The 13,704-nt window shown below is 40.8% G+C and overlaps 1 protein-coding gene across 2 annotated transcripts in view; it reads right to left on the bottom strand.

Annotated features, from left to right (window-relative positions):
* Nucleotides 1–2,984: 2,984 nt before the first annotated feature.
* The window catches only part of stx7l (syntaxin 7-like), a 29,220-nt gene continuing 18,500 nt past the window's right edge, over nucleotides 2,985–13,704 (bottom strand). The window contains exons 5-10 of one of the 2 annotated variants that reach the window (XM_084313929.1): nucleotides 10,832–10,969; nucleotides 7,266–7,312; nucleotides 7,077–7,167; nucleotides 5,824–5,896; nucleotides 5,568–5,650; nucleotides 2,985–3,876 (exon numbers count right to left, since the gene is read on the bottom strand). In XM_084313929.1, coding sequence (XP_084170055.1) covers nucleotides 3,781–3,876; nucleotides 5,568–5,650; nucleotides 5,824–5,896; nucleotides 7,077–7,167; nucleotides 7,266–7,312; nucleotides 10,832–10,969 — 528 coding nt within the window. In that variant the 3' untranslated portion in view covers nucleotides 2,985–3,780. The remainder of the gene's footprint in view (nucleotides 3,877–5,567; nucleotides 5,651–5,823; nucleotides 5,897–7,076; nucleotides 7,168–7,265; nucleotides 7,313–10,831; nucleotides 10,970–13,704) is intronic. The other variant, XM_084313930.1, reaches the window with a different exon arrangement.

Raw genomic sequence — 13,704 nt, 5'->3', positions numbered from 1 at the left:
CCCACTACTAGGCTGGGACACAGTGGGACAGCGGCCCATTGGTACTGACTGACACTGGGCTGGCCCAATCACATATCTTACTAAACCCCCCCCCCCCCCACCTGACCTAGGTCCATATCGTATCATCATAATATTATTTAAAAAATCATTAGGATAAGGGTTCCCTTGATAGAGATGCACAAAAAGGCTGTATAATATACAACACCTGTAGCTCAACTGCAAAAACTGCTTTTTTGATTTGATTCGATTTGTATTTGGAAATTAAAAACACATCATAAAAACAAATTATCTTGACCAATTTGTATTCCTGACTCGAGGATATCACCTAAAAGCATTAATTAAAACACTTATTTCCAAGGTGGTCCTCGATGGAAGACATAAAAACATAAAAACACAGCACATATAGCCTACTCAACTGCACATTTTTGCTCAACTGCAAAAATGTATGCCTACTTATATATTAGCCTACATGGAAAAACACATTCACAACAGGCAGACAAGTTTATTTTCAGGCAAGTATGGTAATAAGGTAACTATTAGGATATATATGGTATGGATTACTTACTCTTAATAACTTATTACTATCTGTGGTAGCTCTAGTCTCCACCTACACAAATTGTTTTTGTGCTGTCCATTGATCATGCACCTTCACGTGGTAGGCACATTAACTGTACGTCAAACTCCCCAAACAAACAAGCACACCATTGATTTAATTGCCATATAAATCACATACAAAGATCTAACTATTACTCCTCTCTGAACATGAATATAAAACAAAACGGTGATCTATTAACTGTGTAAACCTTATGCAATATTCATCATTGATATTTGAATACTTGAAATCTGTATGAACTGAGTAGTTAGTATTAAATGAAATAAGATGGAACAGCTCCATGCATTAATTTAATAAACAACTATTTGCTCATTACAAGTATGGTATTGTTTAAATTGTACAGCTTTTTGCACATCTTTGTCAGGGAATTCAAACAATTCTGGACCTGAATGTACCAGTTAATTGTAATCATCTCTCTCTCCGTATGTCTAGTCAAGCCAGGTTGTGGAGGAGAGAGACAGGGATGAACAGGCTATAGACTACTTTGCCCATCCTGAGCCTGCTATGATGCAGGTGTTTTACATCACCACCCAAAACAAGATTCAGCCAAGAGCGAGTGAGTACACTGGTCCACTTGCACTGGTCCACTTGTTCATGGCACTTACTACCCAGCTTTGTAGTGGTTTGGGGGAATAGTACAGTAGGTACGCATATTTAAGGGGACCGCAAGGATGGTGTGTACTGGTGGGTGGTGTCCGACCGATTATGGTGGGCCGGTCTGGGCCAAAAATGCCAGGGCTGATTTTTGGTCCCAGTCCAGCCCTGTGTATAAGTTATATATTTATGTTTCGTAACAGCATGAAACAGTAGTCGAACTAACAATGCTTTGTGGTTGGGCGGGCGCACAACACTAGACCAAGCCACCCACCCTGATACAGTGGTGAGTGCACTTGCCCCCCACTATAAGCATCGTTAGTTGAACTCCTGATCATGCTGTATGGCACAGTTAACGACCAAATTCAGTCAGGACCTCAGTTTAGCGTCTCATCCGAAGGACGGCACTCGCAACTGTACGGTGTCCCTATCACCGCAACAGGGGCATTGTTACTGACAAGCCCAGAGGACTTCATATTTCTGCTCCTTCTTGTATGATAAGGAGCACTTATATTTGAGAGCGAATACTGTCTTCCACTTGTATTTTTACCTTTTCCCCTCATTACTAACTATTTTTATATTTTATGTTATGTATGTCAATAAACTACATTGGTTCAATACACACCTTCATATTTGATAGATTATGTCTATCCCATACCCACCACCACACTGCATGATGTAAGACACCCTCCAAAGGATAAGCACTCCCCCAGTAGAGTACACATTTCACAACAATATAGGCCAGTGCAACACCTGAAGAGTCACATTGTGTACAGATTCCTAACCCTAACCTATTCTACAAAAGAAATATAACAGAACCGTGGAAGAAATATTGCCCATAAAAGGTAATCTGTGGTTAAGGTTAACCAGTTACATTGGAGGAAACTAGTTACTTTTTAGTAAGTAAATCAGTACTTTTACATTCAAAGTAATTAGTCGAGTTTAATTAGTGATACTTAACATGAGTTACAATGGAGGTAATGTAGGCAGGCACAGAACTGACTCCAAATCAGTTTACATTCAACAGCTGTGACGTCCTACTAGCCAAGAGCACAGCGAGGGTCACACAATTACCCATGGATTTCTGTTCAATAGTTGTCATATGACAAATCTGCATGCAGCAATCATCATAATACAGTAGAAAATATATGAATCATCTAAGAACAGTAAAACATACATTAATCATCTCAATACAGTACAAATATATGAATCATCTAAAAACAGTAAAACATATAAATCATCTTAAAAAAGTAGGACATGTAGCCTATTAATAATCATAATACAGTAGAATATATATGAATCATCTAAAAACAGTAGAAAATATAATATTGTATTTTCTAAATACAGTAGAAAACATCACTTCATTTAAATCTGGTTCACATCATCAACACAGCTGCATTTAAAATATTTTCATTTTTTCTGTTGACAGCTATCAGAGTCCAGCTACCAGTCTCTCTTTATGCCTGTTAGCATTACAGTCTGTTGACAGCTAACAGGCTAGTGTTGCTACAGTCTCTCTTTATGCCTGCTAGCATTACAGTCTGTTGACAGCTAACAGGCTAGTGTTGCTACAGTCTCTCTTCATGCCTGCTAGCATTACAGTCTGTTGACAGCTAACAGGCTAGTGTTGCTACAGTCTCTCTTTATGCCTGTTAGCATTACAGTCTGTTGACAGCGAACAGGCTAGTGTTGCTACAGTCTCTCTTTATGCCTGTTGTTAGCATTACAGTCTGTTGACAGCTAACAGGCTATTGTTGCTACAGTCTCTCTTCATGCCTGTTAGCATTACAGTCTGTTGACAGCTAACAGGCTAGTGTTGCTACAGTCTCTCTTTATGCCTGTTAGCATTACAGTCTGTTGACAGCTAACATGCTAATGATGCTACCAGTCTCTCATCATGCCTGCTAGCATTACAGTCTGTTCACAGCTAACAGGCTAGCAGTTGATTCATATAGCAGAAAGAGGAGGCAGGACTTCCCGGCCACATGTGGACACTTAAACACTTGACAGTGTAACATTTGAACATTGATGAAACTGTAACAATTGTGAATGTGTCTCCATGTGATAATCCTTCTGATAATAATGTGTATTGATTGATTGATTGAGACTTGAAGGATTAAATGGTTAATCAAATAGTTAAATCAACATTATTGTCTCACACTTCAGTAACCCTAACCCCTGCTTAGATTAGAACATCTAAAAATAGCTGCTTTCAATAGTAGTGTGTTTTAGCTCCATCTCTCGGCTGGATCTATCTTTATCTTTCAATAAATTTGTATTGATCCAGATAATGGTTATAATTACATTCATATTAATAACGTTCACACTACCTAACCTTCACCATAAGTCTACAGTCAAGCTTTAACATGCCGCTGGCTTTAGCTGACATACAATAATTATCTTAAATCTCCAATATAAAATCAAAAGCCTGTTATTAAAATCAATTTATTCAAAGAAAAGGTCATTATGTGGCAGAATGGAGGTCTGGTTCAAGGTTCATCCTTTTAGTGCTCTTAGATAATTTTGGTCAAAAGAAAGAAAGAGAGAGAGAAAGACGGGTAGAGGAAGTGATGTCATCCGTTCAAGGATCCCCAGATGATGAGTGCGATGATGACAGCAGCTACAGACAGAACCGTGATGAGTATACAGATCTTCTTACGGAAACTCCGCTGGGATACAAAGGATAGAGCAGATTTAATTGTGGAGGGATGAAAGCATTGAGGATTTACTTTCAGTCATTTCAGAACAGAGGCGATGCAGACTCTGGTCTCACATGATCCAACAGTCTGGTCACATGGTCTAACAGTCTGTTAGGTGGATTGATTGATTGATTGATTGATTGAAAAGTTTATTAACAGATTGCAGAATGGGTACAGTACAGTACAGCTCAATACATACAATTGTTAAGGGGATGCAGACCAGAGAAAGACTTTAGTCTTGTTTACATCAGGGTCCCCCATTTTCAATTCATCATAACATATATGACATACATGACATACAGATAGACAGTACGGCTACATCTATACATTTATGACATATCAGATTTGCAAATACAGTACTGTTTGTGATACAAAAAGTGTCCAGAAAAAGAGTGTATATACATTTGACGTATAAACTGTACATTGGGGGAGGTTGGGTGGGTGGGGGGGGGCTGTACATTGGAGGTGGGGGGGGGGGGGGTGGGGGGGGGGGATATATTGTAACATTGTGGCTATCTACTGTAATATTACACATTACAGACTATATTGTGATGACCCTCCCCCACATTGTTTGCTTGCTTGCTCTGCTGTGTCCTTGTCTCACAGGATTGGTGGGTGGAGCTGGCAGAGCAGAGCTGGGGAGGGGAGGGTCATCGGGCTAATTGGGGCACACCTGGGCCAGTGTCCCAGTCTGATATGAGTCTATACTTTCCGTAGCCGCATTTCTGCAGGACGCTCTCTGATTGGCCACTGACTGACGCTCTCTGATTGGCCACTGACATGTTTGCCCAATCGCGTGACGAGCTGTGTCTTTGCCCATTTCTGCGTCGAACAGCCTGCAAACTACCTGGCGTTCTATCGCCATGCTCTAAGACAAACTCTAACCTTAACCAACTTCGAAAGAGTGCCTAAGCTTAACCGTCGAAAGAACTTGCCGTCATGCTCTAAGACAAACTCTAACCTTAACCTACTTCGAAAGAGTGTCTAAGCCTAACCAGTGTAGAAACTGGCGTCGGCCAATCAGAGAGCGTCCTACAGAAATGCGGCTACGGAAAGTATAGACGTGTCTGATATACATGGAGGCTTCCTTTGGTCTCGCTCTCTCTCTCCACCTGTTTTGTTACTTTTGTTTGTTTAGACACCTGCTTTTGTTTTTACACTTCCAACATTCATGCTGCACATACATTCTCATCCATGCACTGCTTACACACTGATACTCATTCATATTGGCTGACATATATAGTATATTTATTAAATAAATTATTTTTGTTATTTCTTAAATTGTGCCTGTGTCTCCCTTTCTTGTTACAAGCTTGAGCCAGCTCGTAACAATATGTACTGTGCTATTGTACACTACACACTATGTACTGTAATATTACAGACTACAGACAATATGTACTGTGATATTGTACACTACAGACTATGTACTGTATTATTACACACTACAGACAATATGTACTGTAATATTGTACACTACAGACTATGTACTGTATTATTACACACTACAGACAATTACATATTAAAGGTTATTATTGAAGGTATACATTGTACACAGTTGGCAGAATAAACACATTTCAGAGGTTCAATACTTTGTGTGGGCTTGTAGGTCACCCAGTTATACAAATTAAGTGACTGTTTCCATCCCTAGTTGCTATGGTTACCTGGTGTTCAGCAGCACACTGGAGCTGATGGTTGGCATTCTGTACGTTGACTTCAGCATTTTCTACATTGGCCTCTATGCTGTCTGCAACACACAGACACACACGTTGCAATTTATCTATGACCACATTACAAGCATGCAAGGGTGTGTGTGTGTGTGTGTGTGTGTGTGTGTGTGTGTGTGTGTGTGTGTATGTGCATGTGCGTGTGTGTGTGTGTGTGTGTGTGTGTGTGTGTGTGTGTGTGTGTGGTGCTGACCGATCGTATCTCCTTGCTCATGGACCATCATGCCTAGATCTTTAAAGATGTCGTTGACATCTGTGATGTCAGACTGAAAAACAAAAATACTACTTTAATTAAGTGGTTACAAACATAAAAAAACACTTTTTGGTTTTGTTCTCTCGTCAACCCCAAGTTAATCCTGGATGGACTTTAGGAAGCAATACATAACAGAAAATGTACTAAATAGAAATGACTCAAAGTGTGCCATATAACATAAAAAAGCTGGGAATCTAAGAAATCATTTGAGATGGAGCTCAACACTATGTACATTATTTTCAACCTATTAATATGTATCTTGATTATTCAACTACCGGTATGTGTATTTTGAGTGTATAGGAGCTTGGGACATTGTGCAATTTGTCTATACAGATTGTAAGCAGTACAGTTATGTTAAGAGATGTATAGCATGAGAGGTACACTCATGTTAAGAAATGTGTAACAGTACAGTCATGTAAAGAGATGTGTAGTGTTATCAGTACAGTCATGTTAAGAGCTGTGTAGCATGGGAAGTACAGTCATGTTAAGAGCTGTGTAGCATGGGAAGTACAGTCATGTTAAGAGCTGTGTAGCATGGGAAGTACAGTCATGTTAAGAGCTGTGTAGCATGGGAAGTACAGTCATGTTAAGAGCTGTGTAGCATGGGAAGTACAGTCATGTTAAGAGCTGTGTAGCATGGGAAGTACAGTCATGTTAAGAGCCGTGTAGCATGGGAAGTACAGTCATGTTAAGAGCTGTGTAGCATGGGAAGTACAGTCATGTTAAGAGCCGTGTAGCATGGGAAGTACAGTCATGTTAAGAGCCGTGTAGCATGGGAAGTACAGTCATGTTAAGAGCTGTGTAGCATGGGAAGTACAGTCATGTTAAGAGCCGTGTAGCATGGGAAGTACAGTCATGTTAAGAGCCGTGTAGCATGGGAAGTACAGTCATGTTAAGAGCCGTGTAGCATGGGAAGTACAGTCATGTTAAGAGCCGTGTAGCATGGGAAGTACAGTCATGTTAAGAGCTGTGTAGTGTTATCAGTACAGTCATGTTAAGAGCTGTGTAGCATGGGAAGTACAGTCATGTTAAGAGCTGTGTGGTGCGAGTAGTATTACTAGTACCCCTGTATGTTAACAAGGCAGTAGTAATATTATAGTACTAATATAGTACCCCTATATGTTAACAGTAGTAATATTATAGTACTCCTGTGTGTAACAGTAATATTATAGTACTAATATAGTACTCCTGACCTCTAGTTGTCTGATGGAAGACTCTCTCTCCTGGATGAGTCTCAGATCTTCTTCAGTCACAGGATCTTCCTCCGCCTGCAGCTGGGAACTGCTGGAATCATCATCATCATCATCATCATCATCATCATCATCATCATCATCATCACCACCATCATCACAACAGTGTAAAGTTCTAAAGCAAAGACCAACCTTTGAAGAGGAGCCGTGTTCCCATAGCCATTCTCCGATTGGCCTCCCTGCAGGAAGACAAAGGTCAAAGGTCAGTAAGTCATCCTCCCAGCAAACCAGCTTTTTACAGTTCAGTCATTTAACTAGAGACAGTCTATATAATGAGGAGATGGAACACTGAGGGAGTTTAAAATGGAGAAATCACTAAACACTAAAAACGCTAAAGATGGCAGCAACAATGAAACTACTTGCTGCAAAAGATACTTGCAACATATTCAGAGAAAATAATGAAATGTGATTTGATTTAATGTTGAGTAACATTATACTTTACTGCATTTTGAGGTGAAATGTGAATTTTAAAGATGTTTTGAATTAATTACTATCTCTGCCAAAAGGCTGGGAATCGTGCAGTGAGTGGTTGCCATGGTAACCAAGGACTCTGTGGCAGAATCCACTGAATGGCGCCTGCATTGAAGTTGGTGTAAGTGGGGGAAAAAGGCATTTTTCTATCACAAGATTGTCCTTTTCGACCTAATTAACCATTCTGTCACCATTTACCAGTGGCTTCAAATATGAAAGAAAAACAACATGTATGACAGATTCTTAGATGGGGATGACTCCCCATTCAAAAGAGATATGGGTCAGGTTAGTCCCCGTTATCAAGATGGCAGCAGAGTGAACCAACTTATTTGAACCCTTTCACTACCAAATGGTTAACCCTTTCACTGCCACACGGCAAAAGGTTAACCCTTTCACTACCACACTACAGAAGTTAACCGTCTGTAGTGTGGTAGTGAAAGGTTAACCTTCTGTAGTGTGGTAGTGAAAGGGTTAACACACCCTCGTTGACTTCTCTGCCCTTCCCCTCGGGGGAATCCCTGCTGCCATCTTAAGTTCCATTACTATGAAAAATCCATGTGAACTTTGTGAGACTGACCCCTCATGGCCAAGGGAGAGTCAACAGTGATGCACACTCGGACGCTTGTTTTAGCCAGAATGCATTGCGATTTTTCATCGTTTCCTGTGAGAACCAATGACTGAACAAACTATATACAAGTGTAAATAAACAAACAATATAATTATAATAATCCCAGATGAAAATCAACCTGTCTGTGATATTCTGACTCATTACTCCACCTTCACCTTTAACTACTTCAACTTTACCCCCTAGAGATTTAGAGTCCCCCAGTTGTCTGCATAAAGGCAAGTGCATTCAATTTCCATCCTCTGCTCCGCCCCGTACCCTCTGCTCTACAAGGGGCCACTCATGCAGGGTGGCATTCCCATCGCCGTGCATGGCGGTGTGAGTGGCACGCGGGCTGTTTGTGGTTTCCTTCGGTCATCATCACATGCTTTATCGGGGGGGGGGGGGGGGGGGGGTGTCTTGGATGGGGATGTGATGGGGATTGATGTGTGGGTGTTTGGGGAACTGGTTGTTCCGGGGGGGGGGGGGGGGGGGGGGGGGGGGCACTCTGCTGTGGGGCACTCTAGACTGCGGTCCATGTGTGAAAAGTGCTATATAGATAAGAGTTAAATATTTATTATTATTATATTGTAAAAAAAAGATTATGCATTGAAATGTCTGTACAGTCTCGATGACATTGTAAGAATAAATAAAGTTTGAAATGTGTGGTGCAAAGTATTACGTGAAGGAGGGCATGGCAAATGAAACCTAGCCCAAGATTTAAAGGGGCAGTTCACCCAAACATAACATATTACCTATCCATCCAGGTCGTTTCAGTGCGATTTGCCTGGTGTTGTTGATATCCGCCATAGAGAGATCTGCCGTCCGATACAATGGAGCTGAATGGCACTTGGCTTACTGTATGGTGCTCAAAGCACCACAAAATACATCCACAGAACTAGCCCCCCCCCCCCACCCCCAGTAATGAATGGGTAAAACGAATAGTCCCGACAGGAAACTGTTTACAACAAGGTCTGTGGATTATCTTGAGTAACCAGGTCATGATTCCTGGAAAGAGACATTGCTTTTGAGTTTTTTTGTTTCGGAGTGACGGCAGATATGTCTATGGCAGATATCTCCACAACAAGGCGAATCACACCGAAATAATCTGGATGGATAACAATCAGGGTAAGGGGGGGGGATATGTTTTTTTGGAATTTTGGGTCAACTGCCCCTTTAACTTTAGTCATCCTGCAGAGTGGAAGTCATGATCTGCCAAGCACATCATCACAGCGCCCTGGCTAGTCCTGCCAAAAATAGTGTAGTAGTAGTGTTTGGCCGAGCCTTCTAGACAAATGAAAATAATAATAATTATTATTATTAATATTATTATAAGTAGTAGGGCTGACCTCGACTAGTCGAATAGTCGACTAATAGATCCAAAGGAGCCATAGTTGACTGCCAATCTCAGTTGAATGCAAAACAATAAAAAAATATTTAATTTCCCCCCCTTTTTTTTCGTTTCATTTGGGCTGTGGGGGGTGCTTAATGTTAATACAGACATTAAATCAGACATTAAGCACCCCCAACAGCCCAAATGGAAACAAATATTTTAGCAAATTTTGGCCAATCAAAGTCGACTATAGTCGGGGACAGGCCTAATAAGTAGTAGCAGTAGTAGTATAAAATTATACTAATTCCTATACTTAACACATTGTGCGCCATAAACGGCGTAAGTCGTTATTGCCCGCCATGCATTGAACGCCAACAACGGCGTAAATCGTTTTTGGGATCAATATTTAATTTTTTCGCCATTGGCATTCATAATTCATCCAGCCTCCCTCCGGACTACAGCGGCACCCTGTCTGAGATTGCAACACCTCAATACCGCCGCCTGGTGGATGGTCGGGCGAGTTACACTCACGTCAAACCGGAAGTGGCGATCGGTGCGTCGAGGAAATCCCTCCGGCAGTCATATCTTGTTATGTGGGTCCAGACAAACACTCGAGTGCATTTGGATCGCTTTCGAAATGCAATAATCGATATGATTTCGGCGTTTATTGCGCCATACAAACCGGAAATGGATCTAGGAGATCGGCGTCAAATAATTGGGATCATTTTCCTCCAGTCCCATCGGCGAACGGTAAGAGGACACTAACGTTATTTTCAGCCCAATTGTCCATTTCCTTGTTTGCAATCAGTCTGATCAATATATCAACCCATACTAAATAAAGCCGTTACTGACGATCAAGGAATTATAAACGACCTTTCCTTCACGCATGATGAAGCATAATGTATACCGATCATATACATTTAAAAAAAATTATATAGCGTGTATAGGAAAGAAACGCCAATCGATAATCTATCATATGCGTCAGGGCCTATAACTAGCGTTTTTGGAATTACAGCAGAAAAGCTTAAAAACATACTTATATTCTCGAAGGTATTAACACAACAATGTATGAATGAAAAAATATAACGTTCCCACATCCGGAACGATAGATAATCGATGTTGAATGGGCCATAGTAATGTCAATATAGCTATAATATTTAAAAACGTATAGCCCTGCAAAGAAGGTAAACATCTCCATAGGGTTACAGTGCTGGCAGACTGGGTATAATGATGGGCACAATGCCCGGCGCCCAATGTGTTAATAATAATAACAACAACAAATTTACTTACAGACACCCTAGATCCAGCTCGGACTCGAGCCACCAGCTCTCTCTCTCGTTCCGCAACCTGTCGCTGAGTCTTCTGGAAGCCGTTCAGAGCACTGGAGAAGTCATTCAACAATCTATCTCTCTGAAGCTTCCTCTGACGCTGGAACACAAACAAACACATGGCATGTTTTAGGGATATAATAAATGTAAACGACTAAAGAGGATAAAACTGAAAATGTTTAACCTGAATCTTATTGTTCTGTTGTGAGCAGGACATGTGATAATAGGACATAAAACATCAACATTTTGTATGTCTCAAAAGCTTGGCCACATTGGCCCCTCGAGAAACTCCATTGGATGACATTGAGTTTATTGAGTTCATTAGGATCCCCATTAGCTGTTGCATGACAACACCTAGTCTTCCTGGGGTCCACACAAAACATAAAACATTACATTCAACAAGACTTTTACAGAACAGTAAATAAGTAGAAAACCAGAGGAGAGTAGACCTCTAGTGAACTGCAGATACCTATCATCACAGCATGGCTACAAGAGTAGACTCATCGGAAGATCACCGGTTCGAGCCCCGTTCAAGGCAATTGTCGAAAAGTGTTGTTGTTGTCCAGCAGGGCGCACTCTGTCCTCTGGACTAGTCAGTAACAATGCCCCTGTTACAGTGATAGGGACACCGTGCAGGCTGTGAGTGCCGTCCTTCGGAAGAGACGTTAAACCGAGGTCCTGACTGAAGTCATTAAAGAACCCAGAGCGCCTATCGCAAACAGTAGGGGGTTCCTGGTCAAATTCCCAATCAGGTCTCTGACATCAAAGCCACCTAATCATCCCTAGGGATTATAGTTAGATACATAATCCTACTTACATAGGGTTATGGTTCATATTGTACCTACATAGGGTAAGGGTTAAGGCTACATAGAGTATCACGAACGGAATCAGGAATCCGCCTTTATTTTTATTGGTGAAAAAGTGTCACAAACTAAAATAAGTGACATAAAAGACAAATGGGATAGACATAAATGGACAGACATAGAGAAAGTTAGGATAAAGTGTGTGATGATATGATAAAGGTATGGGAGCAGAGATTGCAGGTTGGCATATAGCGCAAGAAAATGTGGGATGTCGGCAGAGAGGAGAGTGTGTGTTATAGTCATAATAAATATAAGGAGGTAATAGAGATATCAATATAATAACTAAATAAAATGACATGACAGCTGTTATCTCATCTTGATTTCTTACGAGATGATGCAACTAAAATGTTGAAGCAATACGTGATTAATAACAGTTGAAAGCTTGAAATGTTACAACAGATGACCAAGTAGGTTACAACTCAAAGCAGAGCAGTCCCTGTTACTGCAAAGTCAGTAGAAGGAGGCACAGCTCAACTCCAGGTGACAGGAATTTGACTGGTTGTCAGGTGAGATAAATCTACTGTATATGCCTACCTACAGTGCCCATATTAAGACAAGAATTCCACTCCAGAAATGGAGAAAGTGTCATTTTTTTTTGGAAAGAAAAGTTTACTTGTTGTAGTAGTTTAATTTATAGAAATTGTTTTGTGGTAAAACTGGGTAAAAAAAGAATCCAGTAAGAAAACCCGGATAAAGCAAAAAGTAGGTCCTACCCACAATGGATGTATTAACTTAAATGTGTGTACTGTGAAGCTTTATTATATATGAAAATACCAATATTGGATCAGGACTTGGTATCGGCAGATTCTCAATAATAGTGCCTTCTTTGATATATGTTCTGAACCAGTTTAATACAGTCAGCAATACCAACTAACTTTTCCAGAAGATTAATTAGGATATCATAATTTACCTATAGCCATTCGGGAGGCTAGCTCACAACTTATTTTCCAAAGTAAGCAAAAAACGTATCTCTTCACCATAGCCTTTTAATGCATTCTGCCACTTTGCACTCACTACATCCACACTGTGGTTATTGTAAATGAAAGCTATTTTATTGTTGTTTATGCTGATATTTCTGCTCCAATTATGAAGACTGTCAGGTTTTAAACTGTGTGGGTATCAAACAGGAAAGAAAGAATGTCAAGTTTTAAACTGTGTGGGTATCAAACAGGGAAGAAAGACTGTCAGGTTTTAAACTGTGTGGGTATCAAACGGAGAAGACAGTGGCTCAGGAGGTAGAGCAGACGTCTGGCAATCCGGAGGTTCCCGGTTCGATTCCCACTCCTCCCGGGCAGCGTGTCAATGTGTCCTTGAGCAAGACACTTAACCCCTAATTGCTCCCGATGAGCAGGTTGGCACCTTGCATGGTTGCCTCCGCCGTCCGTGTGTGAATGGGTAATATGTGAGTAACAAATTGTAAAGCGCTTTGGATAAAAGCGCTATATAAAAAGGCAGCCATTTACCATTTACCAAGAAACACTGTCAGGTTTTAAACTGTGTGGGTATCAAACAGTGAAGAAATACTGTCAGGTTTTAAACTGTGTGGGTATCAAACAGGGAAGATGTCAGGGTTTAAACTGTGTGGGTATGAAACAGAGAAGAAATACTGTCAGGTTTTAAACTGTGGGGGTATCAAACAGGGAAGAAACACTGTCAGGTTTTAAACTGTGTGGGTATGAAACAGAGAAGACATACTGTCAGGTTTTAAACTGTGTGGGTATCAAACAGGGAAGATGTCAGGGTTTAAACTGTGTGGGTATGAAACAGAGAAGAAATACTGTCAGGTTTTAAACTGTGGGGGTATCAAACAGGGAAGAAACACTGTCAGGTTTTAAACTGTGTGGGTATGAAACAGAGAAGAAATACTGTCAGGTTTTAAACTGTGGGGGTATCAAACAGGGAAGAAACACTGTCAGGTTTTAAACTGTGTGTGTATCAAACAGGGAAGAAACACTGTCAGGTTTTAAACTGT

The sequence above is a fragment of the Notolepis coatsorum genome (assembly GCF_963971535.1).
Source record: "Notolepis coatsorum genome assembly, chromosome: 5".
In the NCBI taxonomy this organism is placed as follows: Eukaryota; Metazoa; Chordata; class Actinopteri; order Aulopiformes; family Paralepididae; genus Notolepis; species Notolepis coatsorum.
The sequence above is the reverse complement of the archived record's forward strand: the minus strand, read 5'-3'. Positions and strand labels throughout refer to the sequence as shown.